This window comes from Falco cherrug, chromosome 3 (genome assembly GCF_023634085.1).
Source record: "Falco cherrug isolate bFalChe1 chromosome 3, bFalChe1.pri, whole genome shotgun sequence".
Classification (NCBI taxonomy): Eukaryota; Metazoa; Chordata; class Aves; order Falconiformes; family Falconidae; genus Falco; species Falco cherrug.
In genome coordinates this window covers 107,691,410-107,712,031 of record NC_073699.1, presented here as the reverse complement: position 1 = coordinate 107,712,031, position 20,622 = coordinate 107,691,410, and the positions used below count along the sequence as shown (strand labels likewise).

Sequence of the window (20,622 nt, the reverse complement as noted above, 5' to 3'; positions counted from 1 at the left end):
GGAAAGTTTCTTTACCAAGAGGGTGGTCAAACACTGGAAGAGGCTTCCTAGAGGTGGTTGATGCCCCAAGCCTGTCAGTGTTTAAGAGGCAGCTGGATGATGCCCTTAATAATACGCTTTAACTTTTGGTCATCCCTGAAGTGGTGAGGCAGCTCAACTAGATAATCATCAGAGGTCCCTTCCAGCCAGAACTATTCTATTTTAAAACCCAAAGAAGGATCAAACTACTAAAGAGAGAAGCTATTGGCTGACTGACACTGAACCAAACCTGCAGCTAAAAGAAGCAATGCTAACAGAATAGCAACATGGAGCTGTAAAGAGATTTATTATTCCACTCAATCAAAAACCCAAAACAAAAATCAAGAAAAAAAAATCAAAAATCCAACCCCCTGAACAACTGCTTAAAAATTTCAGCGTGACACACAGAAAATTCCTATCGATTGGTTATTATTTGAAGAAAAATGAGCAAAGTTATTTCTTTCAACTTGCAAACCATTCTGTTGCATCTTGATGGCAACTAGGAGCAAAAAGAATTCATCAGTGTCACTAGGATTAAAATCCGAGTAACTTTTCTTGAATTTGAAAGGAAAGAAGCCCAGTCTTACCTGTGCTCTTAGGGAAGAAAAAAAGGAGCATGCAGAGAATTTAAAAAGATGCAAGGGCACAGATGGTTATCATTGCCTATTGGGTTGATTGCATGGCTGCTCAATGAAGTTTCACTCTGGAATGTTGCCTTTCAGAAAACAATGTAACAAAAAAGAAAATGTTCCCTTCCCCTTCCACCCTAATCAAAGCAGGAGAGCTGTTCTTAGTATTGCTTTCATCTTTGTTTTCAATAGTAGTTTCTATTTTTCTCCATGGTCGTATTATCACACTCCAAAAATATTGGGAGAATTCACTTGGAGCAGTCAAAACAAACGTATGAGTCTGTTGTTTTGGGCCCCTCCTCATTGTTTCCTTTCTGCACAGCATAGGCATGCTGCTTCCAAACGAATCTGTAGACTCCCATTGCACAAATGAAACACCATGGGTATGTTGGCACCATCTCTGTGCTGCCCCCTAAGCCTAGCTGTCCCTAACAGGTGGTGGAGCTATATATATGACAGCAAGCAAAACCCTTCAGAGCATGTGAGTTGTTGATTCCCATGCTGTCCAGCATGGATGATGAAGAATGAGTGCTGAATCGCTGCAGAGCAATCACATTACCATCTTGGCCGTTGCCTCCAACCCAGACCTCCTACTTGCACATTGATCGCTTCTTGATTAGTTCATGCTCCAGGGCTGTCTTTTGTGCACGAATATCCAGGGGTGTGAAAGATGATATTCAGCAGGCTCTTGCAGACACCCCTACTGAGAGATTATCTCCATTATCTGCACTGGCAAACTGAGACAGAGGGATCTGGAAGTCCAAGGTGAAGTCTGGAGTACAGCTGCCTGTGTGTCCCAGATCACAGCATATTAGTCACTAGACTGGATGTTTCATCTCTGTTGAGTCTCACCCTTTATATTATCTATGTCCCCTGTAACAGGAAAACAGTTTACTTGGCATTTGTACGGCTCTACTCCTCTATGTTGGTGCTGATCATTGCAAATCAACCAGATTATGCCAAGGGCAGTTCCTTCCGTTCAGGAGCGGGTCATCCAAGTGGTGTAATACATCTGGTCCTTCACAAATACATTACAAAAGTTACTTCTCACTGGCCCATAAAAATAATGGTACTTAATTTAACAGTATGTGTTAAAGCTAATCAAATAAATAGCTAGGGAATACAGGGTTATTATTCATAAACTGCTAGCTATTTGAATGTTTTGCTTCACTATGATTGGAACCCATGCATTAGAATTAGTTCAGTTTAGCCAGACAAAACACTTTCTTCACAAGGGGAGTTTACATACATCCACAATACTTTTAAAGAATACAGAGTACTGCCATTTACCTTTCTCACAGCTCTCTTGGTCAGTTTTGTTTCACTACCTGAAACTTTCTACTTCTGATCTTGTTCAGTGCCATGTCTGCTGCATATTTATCATGAGCTTCTAATCTTTCTGTTATTCTTGCAGCCTCACAAACTAGAAAGCAGACACTGGAAAATTCTGAAACAGATAGATTAATGTATGCTACAGCTTGATGCCTCTCGCTTAAGTCTTGTTTTCAGCTTTTTAAGTTCAGTATTTTTATCAATTTTAAGACCGTAGTCTGTGATTTTCCAGGCCTCTTCATAATGCTGCATTTCAAAATTACATTGTGCAATCTTATGAAATGTTTTCGTTACAATTTCACTGCCAGGGCCATTCGTGATGCTGCACAATGCCATAGATTCATCTAACTGCAGTGCCTCAATATACTGCTTAACTGCTGCTTCTTCCTCAGCCATTGACAATAGCAGGTGTCCTTTTGAGCAGTGGTCCTCAACACGTGTTTTAAGACTGTTACAGCCATGCTTCTGGATGACTTTCTCTATATCTTTTAAAGCTTTGTCGTATTTTTTCAGGTGTGTAAGGCAGGCAGCCCTCTGCCGGAGGTACCTTGGATTATCCTTGCTTGTCATGACAGCCAGGGTATAATAACCAAGAGCCTTCTCATAGCAATATTCTTTAATCAGCACATTTCCTTCGTGGGCTGCTACCTGTGGACAGAAAGTGTGTGTGTGGAAAAAAAACAAAACACAAAACAAAAGGAGTAAAGTATCTAGTCTGGACCAGCCACAGGTAGATAGAGACATAAGAAATTTTGAATACTTTTTCAGCTGTTGAAATTGCATCTGGTTGGAAAACATATAATTGGCATATTTTGTGCATGCAGATACAAAAATCTTGAATCACTAGGCATTTGCTCTTATCTCAAGAATTTCTGAACCACTCTTCTTTGTTTCTGTATATTTTGCTAAAAGTCTCTCATTTCTTCTAAAGTTTACATTCCTTAAAAATGATATGTGAACTGAAAACTGAATGGACCAAACTCTAATAGTAGGCAGTGTTCTCTTCATGAAACTAAATTTCTGCCATGGTCTACTCCAACAGGAGAGTATATGGAAATTGTATTTCCTGGTCAATAGATAGTTAGCCCCATGTCCTGTCCCAAAAATATTTGCATGTGCTAATAATGAAGGTTCGTCTGTACTGAAGTTTATCTAAGCTACAGGAAAAATCAGTCTCAAGTGCCAGTGGACTATCTGCCCTTATCTGAAGGGAAAAACAATAAGAAAATAGAGAAGGCAGAAAGAGCTACATAGCGTTTAGGTTCATCAAGGTCAAGAAAGAAAACTCCATTAGAACTATTTGCCTCAAATGGATTTCTCATTATTTCCCTTTATTGGTAATAAACAAAGCTTTTAACATGCTGCAGCAGAGTGAATATTTAAGTTATAAACAAGGCTGCCACCAACAGCTTAGCTCTTACAGAACGCTGAGCCAAACAAGCTGTGACTCCAAACACAAGGTAAATGTTTTCATCTGTCTCATTCCATGGGATATCACACGTTGCCTTTGGATGCTTGTGGCTCCCCAAAATTCAGTTAGCCCAGCCGCTGTCTCAGTAGCCACATCTGACAGCCAGCTGAGGTCTCCCTGTCTCTTTGTGTGTCTTGGTCTTTTATTTTGGTGACTTGGATTAGAATTGTTTGCTGTTTAACAGAAATGGACCAATATTGCAGGCCAAGTCCAAGCACCTCATCTGAGACCAGTGGCATGAAATAGTTTAGCCATTCCTAGCAGTTTATAAAGAATTCTATCCCAGTTATTTTGTTGTAAAGGAATGTAAAATCCTTTATGCAGTTGTATTCATTAGAGGCTCTCAGCTTCCTTACATAGAAATAGAGATAGGACCTCTCCCCAAATGGTGTCAATTGCTGACTTTAATAATTCTGGCCATAAATTGTAAGGCAGCTTGTCCAAAACCATCTCAGATTATTGTTTTGTATACATTTTAAAAGTAGCAAATTTAGTTTGTCCTTTCAAGTGTTCTTAAGTCAACTAGTTAATGCAAGTGTTTTCTCAGTGGCATGATTTTAGCAGAGCATCAAGCCAGAATTGCATCTGCATGTAAGGCACATCCTGACAAAAGAAGTTGTTCCCCCCCGAAATTCTAAAGTTCTAGATCACATTGTTCTAAAGAGCACAGTGTGGTCCTTCAAAATACCTTGCGTTCGTATAGTTGAATTGTAATTTTCAGCCTTTAAAGTGCATTTGTTGTCTCAATGGCAGAAGAAAACTGTAATTTTTGTTGTTCTGCTGAATGACTAATCTAATGCTGAACCTACTAGTGTGCTAACCAGGATCATTTTGGTTTTCTGCACCACAGACAATATTGCCACTTATTAGCTGAGCCACTGCTTTGACTTCTTCACATTTCACTGACAGTCCCTGAAGTAAGCAAGCCGCAAGATTCTGCATTTCCTGCCACACGTGGAGGAAAAAGGTGCATTGCGAATAAATGATTCTCTCTTATCTTCACTGATGGAGTAAACATGGGTGTTAGGCAGCTGGATTCTCTTTTGGCTCTGCCTGACTTAAAGGAACTGAGCTGGGACCCATTCTTGGTGTGTAACACAGATGGATTAATTAGCAGCTTACTTGCACACCATCTTCTGATCCAAGATAAATATGAAAAGAAGACTTAGGGAAAGAAGATACAGGAAGTGCGTAGAAAGCCAGAAGGATATTGCACAACTGAGTTCAGCTGCTCTCTGCACGTAGCTTTTGAGAAGCACTCTTGCCATCAGCCTGATTACAGGTGCCTTTGGAAGGCCAAGAGCAGGCTATGTAGTCCACCTTCAAACCTACCACTAAAGATTTGATTATGGCTTCCAGACTGAAATAATTCTGATGCCACTTGGAAAGGGCTTGGCAGGCCAAAAGTAACTGGTGATTGGACTGCTTCCTGAATTAGGTCTCTGCGTCCCTTTCTACCGTCTAGTTACCTCACTGTGTGATAAAGGACTGAAAATATATGTATTGTTGTTGCATTTTTGGTTCCAGTCCCTAGTGACTGATCTTATGTTGACATTGACCAAGGTTCAATTCCTTAGAAAGAAAATGAGTGAGGAGTTTAATGGACGTGGAATTATGGTCAAGGGTTAGTCTCTGAGCAGAAAATACTAGGAGATGGACTGGTAAGCGCTGATCTTTGGAAGAAGGTTGGATGTTTTCAGAGCAGTTTGGAGGAAGCCTTTCCTTCTTTACCTGCAGTCCCCATTTGCTCTTCTACCTTGGGCTGAGGGCCTAATTCTGACACAGACCATATAGCTTTTGAGACCATTTTTGTAGGAGTCAGCTCTGGATATCCTATGGCATTTCAAGAGCCAACAGAAAGTGCAGCTGTGAAGAGCTGGACAAGGAGCTAGCAATCAGTCATGCATTTAACCTTTGACATAGGAAACTGAAGGGTTGAAGCTGCACTAGCGGCAAGCAAACTCCCTTCCTCTGACCTTTTGCAGTTTAATAAATCTTTCAGATTCCTATTCCCCTGGGGCTCTCCCAGTTGTTTACAAATTTCTTAGCATGGGATCCCTTAGACTATAAATAATGGAAGAATTTTATTGCTTTGTTTTTCATGAAAAAAAGCAGTACATCAAGGAGCTCTCCTTCCTCCACCCTTTCCTATTCAGCTTATGCAGAATTATTTTTAGCTTTTCAGACCAGACTCCAGGATAATGATGACACATTTCTATAATGCTTGTAATCTCCAAACGCTCTAAAACAATGTGGCGTGGACTGCTGAGACTAAGGGCTGAGCATAAACCACTAAACTCTTCTCTGCTTCAGTCATCTCATTTGTGAAATAGAGGTAACAGAAAGAGTACTACCTCGAGCGTAGTTAGGAGCCATGACAAAGTAAGGCCATCACTTGGGGGGTTGGCACTAATTTTGCCTGTAAGCTGAGATCTTCCTTTCACACACAACCTGGAATAACCTTGCAGGCAAAAGGAAGTGCTACTGGAAAATCCTTTGGGACACCAGGCAGGTGAATTAACCAATTCCTTCCTCACTTATCCCCTTGTCACAAAATACATATAAAAAGTTTCGTGATTCTGGGCTAATCAGTAAAAAAAGTAATCACACTCAGTAATCTTTGAAGATTAGAAAATACAAAGACTCCCAGGTGCTTGAGTCCAAATGTTTACTCAGTTGAACAAAAAGCCATAGATTAATGATTTTAAAAAATTGTAATTTTTCTCTCTTTTACTTCCAGCACTGGTATTGAGTTCCAGTCTTGAAATCAGTCCAGCCACCCCTATTCTCCCAAGTGGCAGAGAAATCTTTCATGATAAACAAGCCACCAGTAAGGGGTTTTATTCCAGACCCTGTTCCACAGCTGCCAAAACACAGACATGAAGTGCCTCTCCCATTTTAAAGGTTTCACTAATCTGTGGCACCAGCAATTTCGTAATACAGTGCAGTTTAAACTGTACAAGAATTAAGTTTGGTTTTTCTTATTGACACAAAGCAGCATGGATGGACTTAGCTGTGAGACTTCCACACAGAACAAGTAATGTGGCAGCAAGGGAAATTCAGCTGTAAAACATCTTCATTTATAGACACTTCCTTAAGCCCCCCATAGACACATACTTGATTGTACTTTTGTCAACTTTATATGGTGAAAGACTGCAAATTGGCTCTAGTATCTTCAAACTCTTCCCCATAAGACAGAACTTTCTACATTATTCAGAAGAAAGGGGCTCTTTTCTCTGTAATGGGGTATATCTAGGGACTGGTAAATTAATACTTGTTTACTTATATCCTCCTGCTGTTTTGCTAAAATACATACAAAGTACTCCTCTCAAGATGCATTAAGTACATCAGCATGTTGTTTGCTTTATAACCTGGGAGAAAGCATAACAATATAGCTTCTCACCAGGGCGCACACAATCTACAAATTGAATAAAAGGAAGCAAACTGATTCTCAGAACACAGAGCTTCTGGGTAATCAGAATTGCAGATGCTTGAGTGAATGTTAAAACTCCTCACCATCAATCTGACCTTGTCCTGTCTTACTATTGGAGATGCTTTCTCAGAGCTGCATGTACCTGGGGGAGAAACTCTAAAAAAATACTGAAAAATATGTACTTGGGTAGACTAGAGCAACGTGCTATTTCTGTGTCAGTTTTAGCTAAGAAAACCAATACCAACCTCAAAGGCTAGTAATTTTATAAAAATATCAATATATTTAAATTCCTGAATGTTACACAAAAAGGATTGAAGCATTTAATGTGACTGAATCAGAACCTTCAGTGTCGTTTCATCAAGAAAACGAACAAATCATTAATTCCTCCCCCCCCCCCCAAGAGCACCATGTAACTCATACAGAGTGTGATACTAGCATTGATCTTATTAAATCTCTAGCTGCTGACCCTCACATCCCCTCATTTTAGTATTGGCATTAAACAGGTCTCATGCTAGGGAGACCAACAAAAAAATTCCCTCAAGTGGTAAGAAGCGGTAATGATGAATTATTAGAGACTGAAGCAAGGTCATTGCAATGAAAGAAGTTTGGATTCGATCCCTAATCTGGCTGAAGGGAAGGCTGGAGGAAGAAGCTAATTTGTTCCTTGTTCATCTGATAAATGGTCTTCCTGCACATTGCTGTTCAAGACAAGGCAGAAAAAATCTCTGCAACCTAATTTTGTTTCCCATTTCTTTCCCCACTGAATTAATGGATGCGGCATTAAAAAAAGGATTGTACCTGAGAGAGATTCTGCTGTTGCTTAGTGTCTACGAAGTTCAGCAGAAACTCCAACTCCCTTTCATCTTTCTCAGCTAGGATGCTGAATAAGTGAGCTGCTGCTGCCACACTCCTCTTCTTCAGCTGCAGCACAGCTAGTCTTGCATTAGCAAAGTCATCAGGAGAGTGGCCAAATGCTTCATGAAGGTGATCAAGGGCCTCTTCATACCTTCCTGTTGGTTAACACCAATATAAGCTATATAACCCATTCCATGTAGAGAAAGAGACGTTAAGAAAACTTACCAAAGCAGGATTTAGGTAGCCTGTCCATAGCCCAAATCTAAGGGTATTAATTAGTTCATACCCTTTCCCAAAACATTTGCAAGCTTGTCTTGAGAAGTAAAACACAACAATATGCTTGCCATTTAACATTCACTTTCTTTTAATTTACTGCTCATTCACTTAGTCTGATCAGCTATGTAAACGAATGGGAACTTACCACTTGCAACCAAAACATCTGTGTAGAAGATGTGATATTGCGCATCCTTGCAAATCTGGACTAGTGCTTTTGCAATCATGAGAAGATCCTTGAGGGTTTCTTCTTTTGAAAGGTCTTTAGTAGCAACGACCTCAGTTAATGCAGTCCTGCCATGCTGAAGGAGCCATTGAGTGATCAGTCCTTGGGCTTCATGCTTTAAAGACAGGATCGCTGGGACCACTACTCCTGCCTCCACCTTCAGTGCTGAGATCAAATCTTGCACTGCTTCCTATGTAAAAACAAGACCAAATGATGAAATGGTAGTAGTAATTATGTATTGATAATTTGTTCTTCCAGGTGCCTTCAGTTCTCTGCTTTCCCACAGATCACATGCACACCTTTGGAAGCTCTTTCCTGTCCTTGTGCTGCATCTTTTTCTGTTGCAAAGCTGATATAAGAGCATAAAGACAGGCTTGAATGACTATTTGCAAACTGTTTTGAACTCTCCAGATTATCACTGAACAAGATTCTTACAGCAACAAGAAAGAGATGCTGTGAATAAGTAAGTGCAAGCAGGATTTGGCTCAGTCAGGACAAACCAGCACAAAACCACACACCCAATTAGGGATGCACCATTTCAAATGCACTGCAGGATTGCTATGATGTGCAGGGAAAGTGTAAGGCTATTGCCCATATTAGAAGCATATAAACCATGTGAACATCTGACATGACTTCCAGGCAATGATATACTGCAATCTCAAAAGTCCCCCCTAACACTAATTGCATACATGAGCTTTTCACAGATGATGGAGAGGGACTCGCTAAACCTTGAAACTGTTCTTTCTTTTTCCTCTTGTTGTTGCCACATTTCATCTAACACAAAATCTTGTCATGGAAATGTGAGATCAAATGCAGGGGAGTTTGCAGCACTGCAAATCAATGCATGGTAGCAACAGTGAAGAAGATCTGTGATTAAGGTTTAGACTTTCTCTCTCTAGCCTTGGGAAAGCAAACATGTAACATCAAGCCGACTACTTATACACCAAGCCAAAACAAGAGCCTTTCACTGCCCAAATTCTGTGAAAAACTTTTAAGTGAATCCATGACAAAACCTGTGGTATCTTACACTAATATTGATTAATACCGTCAGAAAAATCATCAGCAAATCAATACAGTGATACCTTCTGCTGCTTCAGAGCAAGGTAAATGAGTCCTCGTCCACTCAATGCTTGCACATTCCTAGGGTCCTCCTTTAGGATGGCATTAAAATCAAAAATAGCGGTTTTCTTCTGACCAAGGCGCCCATAACACTGAGCTCTGATGAGAAGGCAATCTTCAGCATAACCACCTGGTGGAGAGAAATGCAGCCATTGTTAGCTGAAAGGTCTCAAGTCTACTGCTCTAAAGCAGGTACAGTAAATCCCAGTATGTGCAAACCACTAAGCCCCACCAAGGGGCTTCAAAGCAGCTAAGGGAAAATGATGCAGTAGACCTACATGTTGCGTTACAGTGACTGCAGGAATGAAAAGTACGTACCACTTTATTCAGAGCTGTGGCAAGGGTGGAATAAGAGGGGTGTGCTGGACAGAGGTAAATGCGTTATGATAAGGAACTGCAATCCACAGTTGTGACTGGAAGAAGAATAGGAGAGTGCTGCCTGAGCATACCTGATGAAGTACAGTGACAGTACTTAAGTCATAGCTTCCTTTATTTTTGTTGCTAGTGGAATTCCTATTGTGTGCTATCAGGTCTGATTTGAAAGGAAAAAAAAAAGAATCTGTCACTTTGTTTTCAAAACACAGCACTGAATCAGTTAAGTGTCCTGCTGAGGCTAGCAGAATTCTGTTCAAAGAATGAATTTTCACTGGTGAAGTCTTGAAAGTGTTTTCTGGTATGTATTACAAAGACAAGGCTATTGTGATGTTCTAGGTCTTGTGATGCACATGTCAATGTCATTCTGCAGGGAAATGATGAGTTGTGATTCAGTGTTGCTGCTCAGGACCGGAGTTCATTGTTTAGCTTTGCTTCAAAATTCCTATCTAACATCAGAAAAAGCACTCAGTTTCTTCATATGTCATCATTGAACTTGGGAAACGCATCTTTCATGGCTGGTTGGGATAATGTCTATATATTTGATGCAAGCCAGCGAAACATTAATGGGACATAGAGACAGAGCAGTTTGGGTGTTATGCTAGTCTAATACCAAAAGCTTTCCTACACAACCAGCAAGCCTATCCACAAATGTGAATGTGAACCTGGTCTTCCACTCTGTGACATAAAAGTAGCCATGTTTCTCACTTATGGATAGCTGACAGCAGAAATCATTGTATCTTTCTACTTGCTCTGTAGGCCATCAAAGGACAGGCAAGCCTGGACCAATAAAGAAGTCTGGGCTGCAGTATGTGCAAAAATCCCTTTTCAGGGCATGTATTTTGCTACTAAGATGACTTTTTCAAAAAAGAAAGATTCTGCATGTTATAAGCAGAAGAACCAGTTCTGGAAATAGCTAAAAAGGTGTATGTATATATTTACGGGAAGAAAAAAAATAATTCTAATAGCTTTAGATATACAGAAAGAAAGGGCACTTTGCTGAGCATAGTTGCATGGCTGCAATTTGATTTATAACTGTAACAGTCCTACTGTGACTCAACTCTAACTTTCCAGACAGGAACAGGAACCATACTGTGCCAGGCATGCCAAAAACACAGGTCCCACTTCAAAGACTCTTCAGTCTGGTTAAACATGCCAAAAGAACATTGTAATAAAAAATTGAATGAGTGGAAAAGGTAACAGAATTAAAATCATAAAATCACATTGCTCAACTAGTTCAAAAGCTTCCTGGTTTCCAAAAACAAATATACATGTCGATCAACAGTCTTTCCTCAAATATCCATGACTGCTTTTCTGATTGCCTCAAGGTCTCAGCAAAAGTGTGTCTCCTCAGGAACAGCCAAAGGAAGCAAAAGGAGTGGTCTGCAATTACTAAGCACTCAACCTTCCCATGCAGGCAATTTTTTCCCCCTACCTTCTCTGGGATACCTAGATTCAGCCAGCTGACAGTATAGAGAAATTCCATGTTTGCCAGTTGTCATGAAGCTAATTCTATAAATTTTTGAGGTCTAGAAAGCTTTGCCCTTATTTGCAGTTATTCTGTCCTAAGGTCTTCCACGCATTTTCATGGGGAAATCCAAAAGACAGCACTGTGATGCTGCTCTGAAAAGCAGAAAAAGGAGGTCGAGGCTATTGTAAACAGGAATGTCTTCATATCACCATACCTGTCCCTTTACCACACCTTTCTCCAAAGACGTCATTAACATGCAACAAATGGAGGCAACCTACCAATGATGTGATCTGAGCTGCGTTAGGATCCAGTCCATTAGGAGGAACCTTTGGAGATTTTAGTACAATGGAATAGGAGCAGCAGAAATGAGAGAAGAAACGTCTAAGAGGAAGATACGTGAGGATGGAGGTACAAGGCCATTTGGCTGTTTTAATATAGTGGTAACAGTAATCCAGAAGGGACTGACTAATTTACTGCCACTCTTAATATGCACTGAGATTTGTGATACTAAGGTTCTTTTTTCTCTGCTTTCACATAAGTGCCGCCCAAATAAACACATATAGTGACAATGAAAATCACGGTCCATCCATTCACTAGTTGCAGAGCATGTATCTTTCTGCCATCCACATGCCTCTTCCTTTCAAGTCAGTTTCAATAAGGATCTTAACACGCTCAGGCTTGCAATCAGTAACTGTGGCATCCCAATATGGGATGATAAATCATCGGTGCCACTGTAAATATTTTTTCATAAGGAGGTCAGCAAACACAGGGTCTTGCACAGCTGCCTGCAGAGATGAGCCAGCAGACAGGCTCCAAGCAATTCTTTTACAGTAATGAGGCTTTTTCTGCCTCCTGATATGCTCCAGAACTTCTGTACCAAAGGTTGTTATCGCTCTGAAGCTCTACCAATTGGCTCCTATGAAGACAATATCTATTTCTTAACAAGCATCTGTTCTAGCAGGTGGGGAGTTGATAAGCTGGAATGCACGGGCTGTGAAATGGAACCATCTCAAAGCAATTAACAGGGTTTTTTTCCATTTTCATAAACCGATCTCTCTTCTTCTCAATGATGCTGTCATAACATTTGCTCAGAGTGAAAGGCAGATTTCCATACAAACATGGTTTTACTTGGAACATGCCAGAAGCACTTCCACGTTAGCCTGATCTCTCTCCTCAGGAAAAGCTAGGATAATGATGCATGTAAGTGGATGCTTTCACTCTTTTGCACTGGAACTACACATTCTTTGGTGTGTTGGAACAAGAAGGCAGGTTGTTTGCTGCAATGACTGTATTTACAATGTGTTCATTCTGATGAAACAGGTACCAAGTAAATATCATTGGTGCGAAGGTTTTCAGGGGATTAACTAATGTAACAAACCAAGGCTGAAATAGGGGAGCCTTCTACTTCTGCACTGCTTGTCTAAAACAGGCTGAAGCTGTCTCAGTTTCAGTAGCTTTTCCAAATTATGTATCAGCTAGCATCTCCTCTAAAAGTTATGCAAAACAAATAGGGTGAATGCTGTTTTTTTCTCCTGAAAGGGGGATTTCCTTCATCTCGATGATTCTGTGAAGTGTCCTCTCATTCAAGCACTAACTGCTCACAGGGACCAGATTCCCTCTCATTTATCACAAGTTTGGCTTTGATCTCTTTAAGAAACAATTATATTGTATTTTCATAGCAGCTCTCATCTCTCTCATTCATCTGATCAAGTTTAATTTTCTGGGGAAACATTACCAAAAATATAGTTGTGTAAACTAGCAGCTGGACAACAGGATCAAAAAGCCCTGGCTTCCCTCAACATTACCAGACTCCAGGCTTACCTCAGTCACCAGTTACTGAAAAATCAAGTTTTATAGAAGGACAGATAATTCTGTAAGATTTCCTTGAGACTTTTCCTTGTCAGATACATTTTGAGCATGTATCTGTTGCTGCAATATAACAGCCTCCCTACATTAAGTACAGAAGAATCCCCCTGCCATTCTGCTTTTCCTTTACCAATGCAAGAACAGAATTACACTGCTTATATTAAAAGGGTCTTTTTTTAAACCACAGTAAAGATGGAAAGCATGGCACAAAAAAGAAAATAATCTAATGGCTCTGAGAAGGTAGCACTGCTAACATTAAAACATGTGGTTTGTTCAACAGCACGGCTATAATTGTGAGAAAATCTGTGATCATATGTACGAAAATAAGCATGGTTACAAATCAGTTTCTCCAGACCAATTACTCAGAAGCAACCTACAGCAACTAAACACTAATTGCATCCTGATGTTCAGTAGCAGGTCTACCACAACAAAAGGCTAAAGTGTAAGGAAGACATACGTTGTGTTTCCTGTACACTCTGCACATTGTATTTCTGGAGCAGAAAAAATGGGGAAATGATTAGATCAGAAATTTCAAACCACCAGCTGGAAATAGATGGGTTCAGAATGGTAAAGGTCTTTTCCAAATAATGAAGGAATTTGGGGTTCTTTGTGTTGATATGACCCAGTTAGGGTGGTTTATGCCTGAACTTAACTTTTAGCACATGAACAGTGCAATTTAAAAGCTGATGTCCCTGTAGAACTGAACTAAACTGAACACTTGCAACCCATTTCAAGGACTTCACAAGCTACTTATGGGACAGTAAGAACCGCAGTCACTGTTTAAGTGCACTTTTTCATGGTCCAGATGTGTTGCTACTTTAAACAACTTTTTTCCTGCTCTTCACCTGTTTTTGGAAGTCTACTGTTTCAGTCTTCTTGTTGGGGAAATGACAGATGAGACTTGCCTACCCACTGATCTGATTTCTCACAGAAGTAAATCTCTTATCAGCATCTTGATAACCATACCTGAAGCGATGATGGCAAAGGAAAGGTAGGCAATGGCTTCTTTGATGTCAGCATCCTCCTGTTTGTTCTTCAAGATGGTCAGCGCTCTGAAATGGCAGTGAGTTTGCATCAGCTTCCGGTCTTCATCTTTGAAAATGTCCATGATGGGCAGGAGGCAGGAGGTATCTCCAATTCTGATCACTTTCTTTAGCAGCTTAACAATGTGAGAGAAACAGGCAGGAGAAAAGATCACCATGAAAAGATAAATGAAGTCATGCTAAAGCTGGAAATACTACTGTCTGGTGAGACAAGTATGCTTTTACCCAGTGCTTCCCCACTTTTCACTAGGGCTTAAGTCAGCCATGGTCCAGCCAAGGACCACAAATCTATTTTACTTAACTCCTCAGTTGGCCCCAGTGTAAATACATGTTGGAGAAAACATTAATTCTTATCTTTTCTCACCACCACTGCAGCTGTGGTAACAATTCTGGAGAAATATATAATGCTGCCTTGCTTACTTTGGGTACATCTATTTCAGACTGGCAGTTAACTGTTTTTATAAACACAGCTGAACCACAGGATGATTGCCCCAAATAAAGAAAGTTTCTGTGGAACAGAAGCATTCCAGTGACCTCTTTTGACTGTAAAACTGAAACCAGTGAATTAATGGAAAATCAGTGAAGTGCTGTGTCCTTCCTTTAGTATTGCTATTGGGAATCTGGGAAAAATAGAAGTCACGAACTACTGTCCTCCTGGATAAGAATCTTGCCTGACATACGGTATCTTTGCCTCTATTCACTAGAATGAAAATCACCAAGCACTTTTTTACTACATTTCCTAAGGAAAAGAATCAAAAGGTGTTTCCTCCAGCAAAGCAGATGTGCTTAGCAAGTACTCAATATTTAAATCTGAGCCAGAGAAGCCAGGACAAGAACAAAGTTATCTTGTACCAGACATATCCATTGAACTTATTACTTTCTCTGTTTTTACTAATAGATACAAATATCTGGGTGCTGACAGGCAGGTGGGACAAAAACATTTCAAAGAGAAATTTTTGGTGACATGTATGTTCCAACTAGAACTTGTAGCAGAAGTTACAGATAGGAATTCGACTTCCAGGGCAACATATGGATTGTAATAAAGTCATGTCATTCATTAATAGCCTTCCCAAAAGCCGCAAATTATACAACACTTTTATTCTTCATAGGGAGTAGTGAAGTGGCGACAATAAAACCTTTCTCTTTACGGCTAACAATTTATACGGGAATTTAAAAAATGCAATAGTTCCCTCTGACGGCAAAACCTGGTAATTCAGCTTCGTAATCCTCGGTAGGAGAATCAACATGTTGGAATCCCTTTTCATGGTTTCAAGCACAAGTCATTAGCCACTAAAGAAAGCAAACTGCAGACTGATATTTGAGCTTCTGGGTTTGTTTTTTTCCCCGCCCCCCTCTACAATGCTTCATTAGGATAATCAGTTAGGTAGTAGTTCTGCCTTCTTTTCTCTAGGGGAAAATTACCAGTCCCATCAATATTGTCACCAGGGGCGGGATGCTCAGTCATGCTCTGCCTAGTTAAAGCCTCTGATTAAAAGTGCCATTAAATAGCATGTGATTAATGGGATGTATTTAGCTAGGAGTCCTGTGGCCTGTGCTACAGACAGAAAGTCCTACTTATGGATCTTAAAAGTTCTGTTAGCAGTTGAACTACCTAAACCTCATGTAGGCTCCAAGTTTTGCTGTGTCAACAGTACTCACTGTTGCTATTCATGGAGCTTCTAACAGCAAACTGTTTATTTGTGAAATGGAAAAGCATACAAACCACTGAGCATGACAATGTAATTTCATTGCAGTCTGGGGAAAAGCAGTATCAAGTCAGGTCAAAGGGCTGTTCCCTTTGACGATCAAACTTTGCAGTGCTCTGAATTTGAAATTCAATTTTTTGTTTGAATTTTAAAATTACCTTGCAAGCAGGGAGGTTAATTTTTTTATGAAAGCCACCAAATTTTCTTAGCATTTCCTGTCTTTTTTAAAGACCTTTGTCCAGTTTACCAACATTCTTGAGAAATGCCTTGAAGCATAGGTTGGGGTTGGTGCAGCCCCACTGGAAAACCCATCACAGGTTGTGTGACGGGGGAGGGTTCCACCTTTGCACCATGTAATGAGGTGGCCTCACAGTGCAGCTTGTACCCGGAGCCTTACAGTTGTCACACTAACACTGAGGAGCAGAAGACAAGCAGAGCACTGTGTTGGGAAACTGAAAGCCCTTGGTACACCCTCTGGCTAGCCTGTGTCTCTAAAGTGGTCCCTCTTAAGTTCTACTGTGCATCTTCTGTATCAGCCAAAAGGGTTGTCAACCCTCTGCACCATACCATCACTGATCACTGTCCCATTTTGGCCAGCCAGGTGCTCCTTACCTGGTTGCCATCATACATGAAACCCTTCTTCAATTGCAGAAGCGCAAGTCTAGCCAGGATGGGAGACCTTTGTGGATTTCTGGAGAGTGCTAGTAAGAGCAGCTTGTGAGCTTCTTCTACACAGCCCATCTGGTACAGGGAATCAGCGCAAAGGATCCGTGATGCTTCATCAGAAGCATCCAGCTCCACCAAGAGAGAAGCTAGCTGGTAAACCCCAGGGGCATCTCTGGAGGAGAAAAAAAATGAAGAAAAAAGGGGAAGACCACCTTCAAGGAAAAAATGCTAATGAGAGTAACACAACCTTTGTCTCACCTGAAAGCTAAAAGCAGGTTATCAGTCCAGTATCAAAATGGATAATACATTTTACTATACCCAGCAGCATAGATATGTCTGCTGCTTGATTCCATAGTCATGATCCCTCTTTATAACAACATGTTCTTAAGGAGTTAAGGCTCTAAAGAAAGGTTAACAAGTAATGATTCATACCTGTGCCTGCAGTTCATACCACAATCAGAAAAGGAAAAAGTAACAGTGAAAAAATAAATGAATCACCATTTCTAACGAAGAGCTGTGTGTTAAAATTTGTACAGACTCAGAAGAACTGTGTTAATAGGTAGCTTCTTGTTCCAGAAACAGTGACCTGTGTCTAAGGGGGCTTGTGTTTGTGTCCTGATCTGCCAGCGCAACACTGAATGAGTTAGTCCCGTCCTTCAGTGATACCGGAGTGCAGACCCCAAGTACTGGATATGGAATGCGCATCATGCAACTGCAGAAAAAGGCCATAATAGCACAACAATTATTAAGAGACTAAATAAATGTGGGTATCAGTCGTAAAGAGCAGCCACCTGAGATGAACTTTCACATGCTATTTCCCACTTCAATTTTCAATTTTTCTCCTGAAATATTAGTATTTCACATAAGGGAAATCTGAGAAAGTAATATAAAACTTCAGTTTTGGAGAAAATGGAAGACTTTTCTTGGGGTGGTATTGGAAAAAACTTTGAAAATGAACCACTGAAACTTTTAGATTTAAATACTAGCTTGTTTTGTGTTGGAAGAAATCAAAAACCTAATAAAGATACTATTCTGATAAGCAATTATTTCTGATCTTTAGAAAGATGAGTTTAAGTATTAAACCTCAGAGTCCCTCTGTTAAACCTAGTTCTACCTTCAAACTCAGTTTTTAATGGATTTAGCTGGAATAGCTTGGCATTCCTGTCTCAGATCTCGCCACCTTAAATATGACATTAATACAGTTAGCACAGAAAAAAGAATTTGGATTGCCAGCACCAAATACATGGACAGCAGCACTTCAGCTCTGTCTTGGAAGAACACTTTCTAGGGGCTTAGTACTTCACGGCCCAACAAACCCTTCAGTTCAGAGCTGCAAGGTGCCAGCTAGCACCAACAAATCTGTTCCATTATGGATGTATCTACTCCTTTAGAGGAGAAATCTCTGTCATGTTCCCTTTAGCGTTGTGCACGCTCCTAGCTTAGGCCAATTGGTTTATAATGGATTAACTTCCATAGAAGGATTGAGCTGATTTGCCTATGTGGAGCCTATTGTATTGTGACATACCAGTGAACAGCATTTTGCTGGAATAATCACACTGCAGTTTTATTTCAACCCATTATGTTAATTAGGAACTTTAAACGGATCTATATTCTATTCTTATATATCTGAAGCAAGTAATCACTCTACTACTCAAGCTGCTCTCTTTTTGTTAGGAATCCACACAGCCCTGTTTATTTGTCTGCCCACAGGCAGAACTGCCTCCTGGGTACCTCTTCTTCTGGAGCATCTTCTGTCCTTCTTCTTGGAGAACTTTTAGAAGCAGCCCTCTTTGGTTCCACGGCACATAGGCCTTGATTGTGAAGATGGTTTCTTCCAGCTTTAACTGGCAAGCTGTGATATAATCCAGGGCTGTCAAGTAATGGCTGCCACCAGAAATCCGGATAAGTCCTCGCCCACATAAGGCTTTAATACAGCTGTTAGGATGTGGAGAATCATGCTCAATGACCTTTTGGAAGTCCTGCAGGGCTTGCAGATGGTCATGAGCATGGAGGGAGCAGAACCCTCGCAATGCTAAGAGAGTATTATAGTAAGTTTTCTGCTCTGCTGCCAAGAGGTGTTCACAGATATCCAGGGCAGTTCTGATGTGTCCATGCAGGAGATGGCAGTCTGCTAGTCGAACACTGAGCTCACGTTTCGACCGTGGGGAGATCTGAAGAAGGAATTGGACTGTCTGGATGACAGAAGGCAGCAGTTCAGTACCATGACTGCCTCTCAGTTCGGTCCGAGTACGCACAGCTTCCCTGTATGCTGCAAACTTCACCTCCAGGACAGTTCTAGCCTGCTCTTCTATCCTCTCAGTGTCATGTGGTAAGAAAAGCTCTTCAAAGTGTTTCATTGCCTGGGCAGGGGTGGCTGCAAAGGCTTCTGCTAAATCCTGCGTCATTTCCTCCATCCGTCCACCCAAGAAGTAATATGCAGCAGCCCGTTCTAAGAGCAGACCTGAAGCTTTCTCATTTCTGAGATTATTATCAGCTGAGAAGCCCTTGAGGGCCTTGCTACAAACTGCCACACACTCCTCAAATTGGCTTTTCTTAAAGAGATAAGCTGCATGCACCCTGCAAACCCAGAGATCATCTGGTGCCACAGCAGACAGGAAGTAGTAGCAGTTGCCCAGCCACTGGTCTAAGGAACTGCAGTCTGGGCTTTCTTTCTGATATGTCGAGAGATAATTAGAGAAGGCCTGGATGACCTGTGGCAGGTGTTCCCTTTGCCTGGTACACACATAGGCCACTGCCTCAGCCTGATGTCTCACAAAGGCTTGGATATAGTCTGCAACTGCCTTCCTAACTTGTGTCCCTGACAGCACCCATGCCAATGCCCTCAGCAGCAGCAGTTCCATTGAATACTTTGGGTTAGCCTTCAGCAGGCTATTGCATTTACACAGCACCTCCTCTGGGCATCCTTGCCTAAGCAGGGTCTCCAGTTTATATACCGAGGATACCACATTGTTGGGACTCAGAGTAGAGAGAAAGATGGCAGCTATTCCCACACTGAGGGAAACAACGGCCAGGTTCTTGCTCTGGATCTTGGGAATCTGATTCTTGCCTTTGCACCACATCTCCAGAGTGGCTATCACATTCTCCCAGAGCCCTTTGTCTAAGGACTTCACTTTCTGTACTGCTGTGTGGGCACTGCAGCTGAAGGCAGCCATGTAGAAAGCAGTGGCTGTTGGTAATTCCTGCTGGGCGAGATGGTGGTCCCCTTCTTTGCAGACCAGTGCAGCAAGCTCCTGAGGTGACATTTTTACTGCTGGTATCTTCACCAAGCGGTGTCACACACGTAACGTGGCTAGTACCTGTAAAACAGAAAATCAGCAACATGAGGGGCTGTGGAACACACAATTTTTTGCTTGGTGGAGGGGTAGCTTTCCAACTGACAGACATAAGCAAGCCCAGATGCTGTTAAAAGCCAGGGTTTTGTCACTGACTGACTGGGTTTACTGGGAAGCAAAGCCAAGAGAAGAAACACTGCAGAGGTTCTCAGCCCATAAGGCACGGAGCCAGGCCACTGCCACACAACCTTGCAGTGCTCCCTGCCCTACTGCCTGGCCAGGCTGGGGGGCCTACTGGGCTTCGTCCTCCCTGGCCGAGATGTCCATTTGATAATTTGAAGGATTTTTAATCCGCAGGACAGTATGTCAGTGCTGGTGGCTGGCAATGAGGAGACACAGCAGCACCTCGACGCTTTGCCCACCACTCGCCTTCCCCCATTTGCCCTGGAGAGGCGGAAAAGTGGCACCTGCCTGCCGGGGGCGGCGGGAACGGCGCGGTCCAGTGGAAGGCCCCGAGCTGCGCCGCCGGCCTCGGGGCCCGGCCCTGGCCGTGAGGGAACCTGGGGAGCGCAAATACCTGAGCGCGGGCGTCCGCGATGGGCCCCGCGCGGCCCGTTCCCGCCGGGCTCCTGCGGCGGGGCGCGCTGAGGCGAGGTGAGGCGCGGCCGGGCAGCCGGCGGGACGTCAGCGCGGGGCCGGAGCCAGGAGCCCTGTTGCTTGGAGACCGCAAACACTGCCCCGGCTGCGGGGCCGGGCGGGCGGCCCTGGCGGCGGCGGGGAGCCGTGCCGGGGGCGGCCTGGTGAGGAACCGGGCCGGGGGCGGCCCGGTGAGGCGGCCGGGCCGGGGGG

The 20,622-nt window shown here is 42.1% G+C and overlaps 1 protein-coding gene across 1 annotated transcript; it reads right to left on the bottom strand.

Annotated features, from left to right (window-relative positions):
- Window positions 1–2,108: 2,108 nt before the first annotated feature.
- TTC34 (tetratricopeptide repeat domain 34) lies at window positions 2,109–19,743 on the bottom strand. Its single transcript, XM_027803227.2, has 7 exons — window positions 18,165–19,743; window positions 16,427–16,650; window positions 14,032–14,224; window positions 9,320–9,486; window positions 8,156–8,427; window positions 7,682–7,889; window positions 2,109–2,627 (listed from the first exon to the last, which is right to left on the bottom strand). Exons 1-7 carry the CDS (start codon window positions 19,741–19,743, stop codon window positions 2,109–2,111), a joined length of 3,162 nt encoding a protein of 1,053 aa, XP_027659028.2.
- Window positions 19,744–20,622: the final 879 nt, after the last annotated feature.

Coding starts and splice junctions, on each gene's coding strand:
- TTC34 (XM_027803227.2), bottom strand. CDS start 19,743: ATGTCACCTCAGGAGCTTGCTGCACTGGTCTGCAAAGAAGGGGACCAC. Junction 9,487..14,031: donor CTTTGCCATCATCGCTTCAG/GTATGGTTATCA, acceptor TCTCTCCACCAG/GTGGTTATGCTGAAGATTGC. Junction 7,890..8,155: donor GTTTTGGTTGCAAGTGGTAA/GTTCCCATTCGT, acceptor ACCAACAGGAAG/GTATGAAGAGGCCCTTGATC.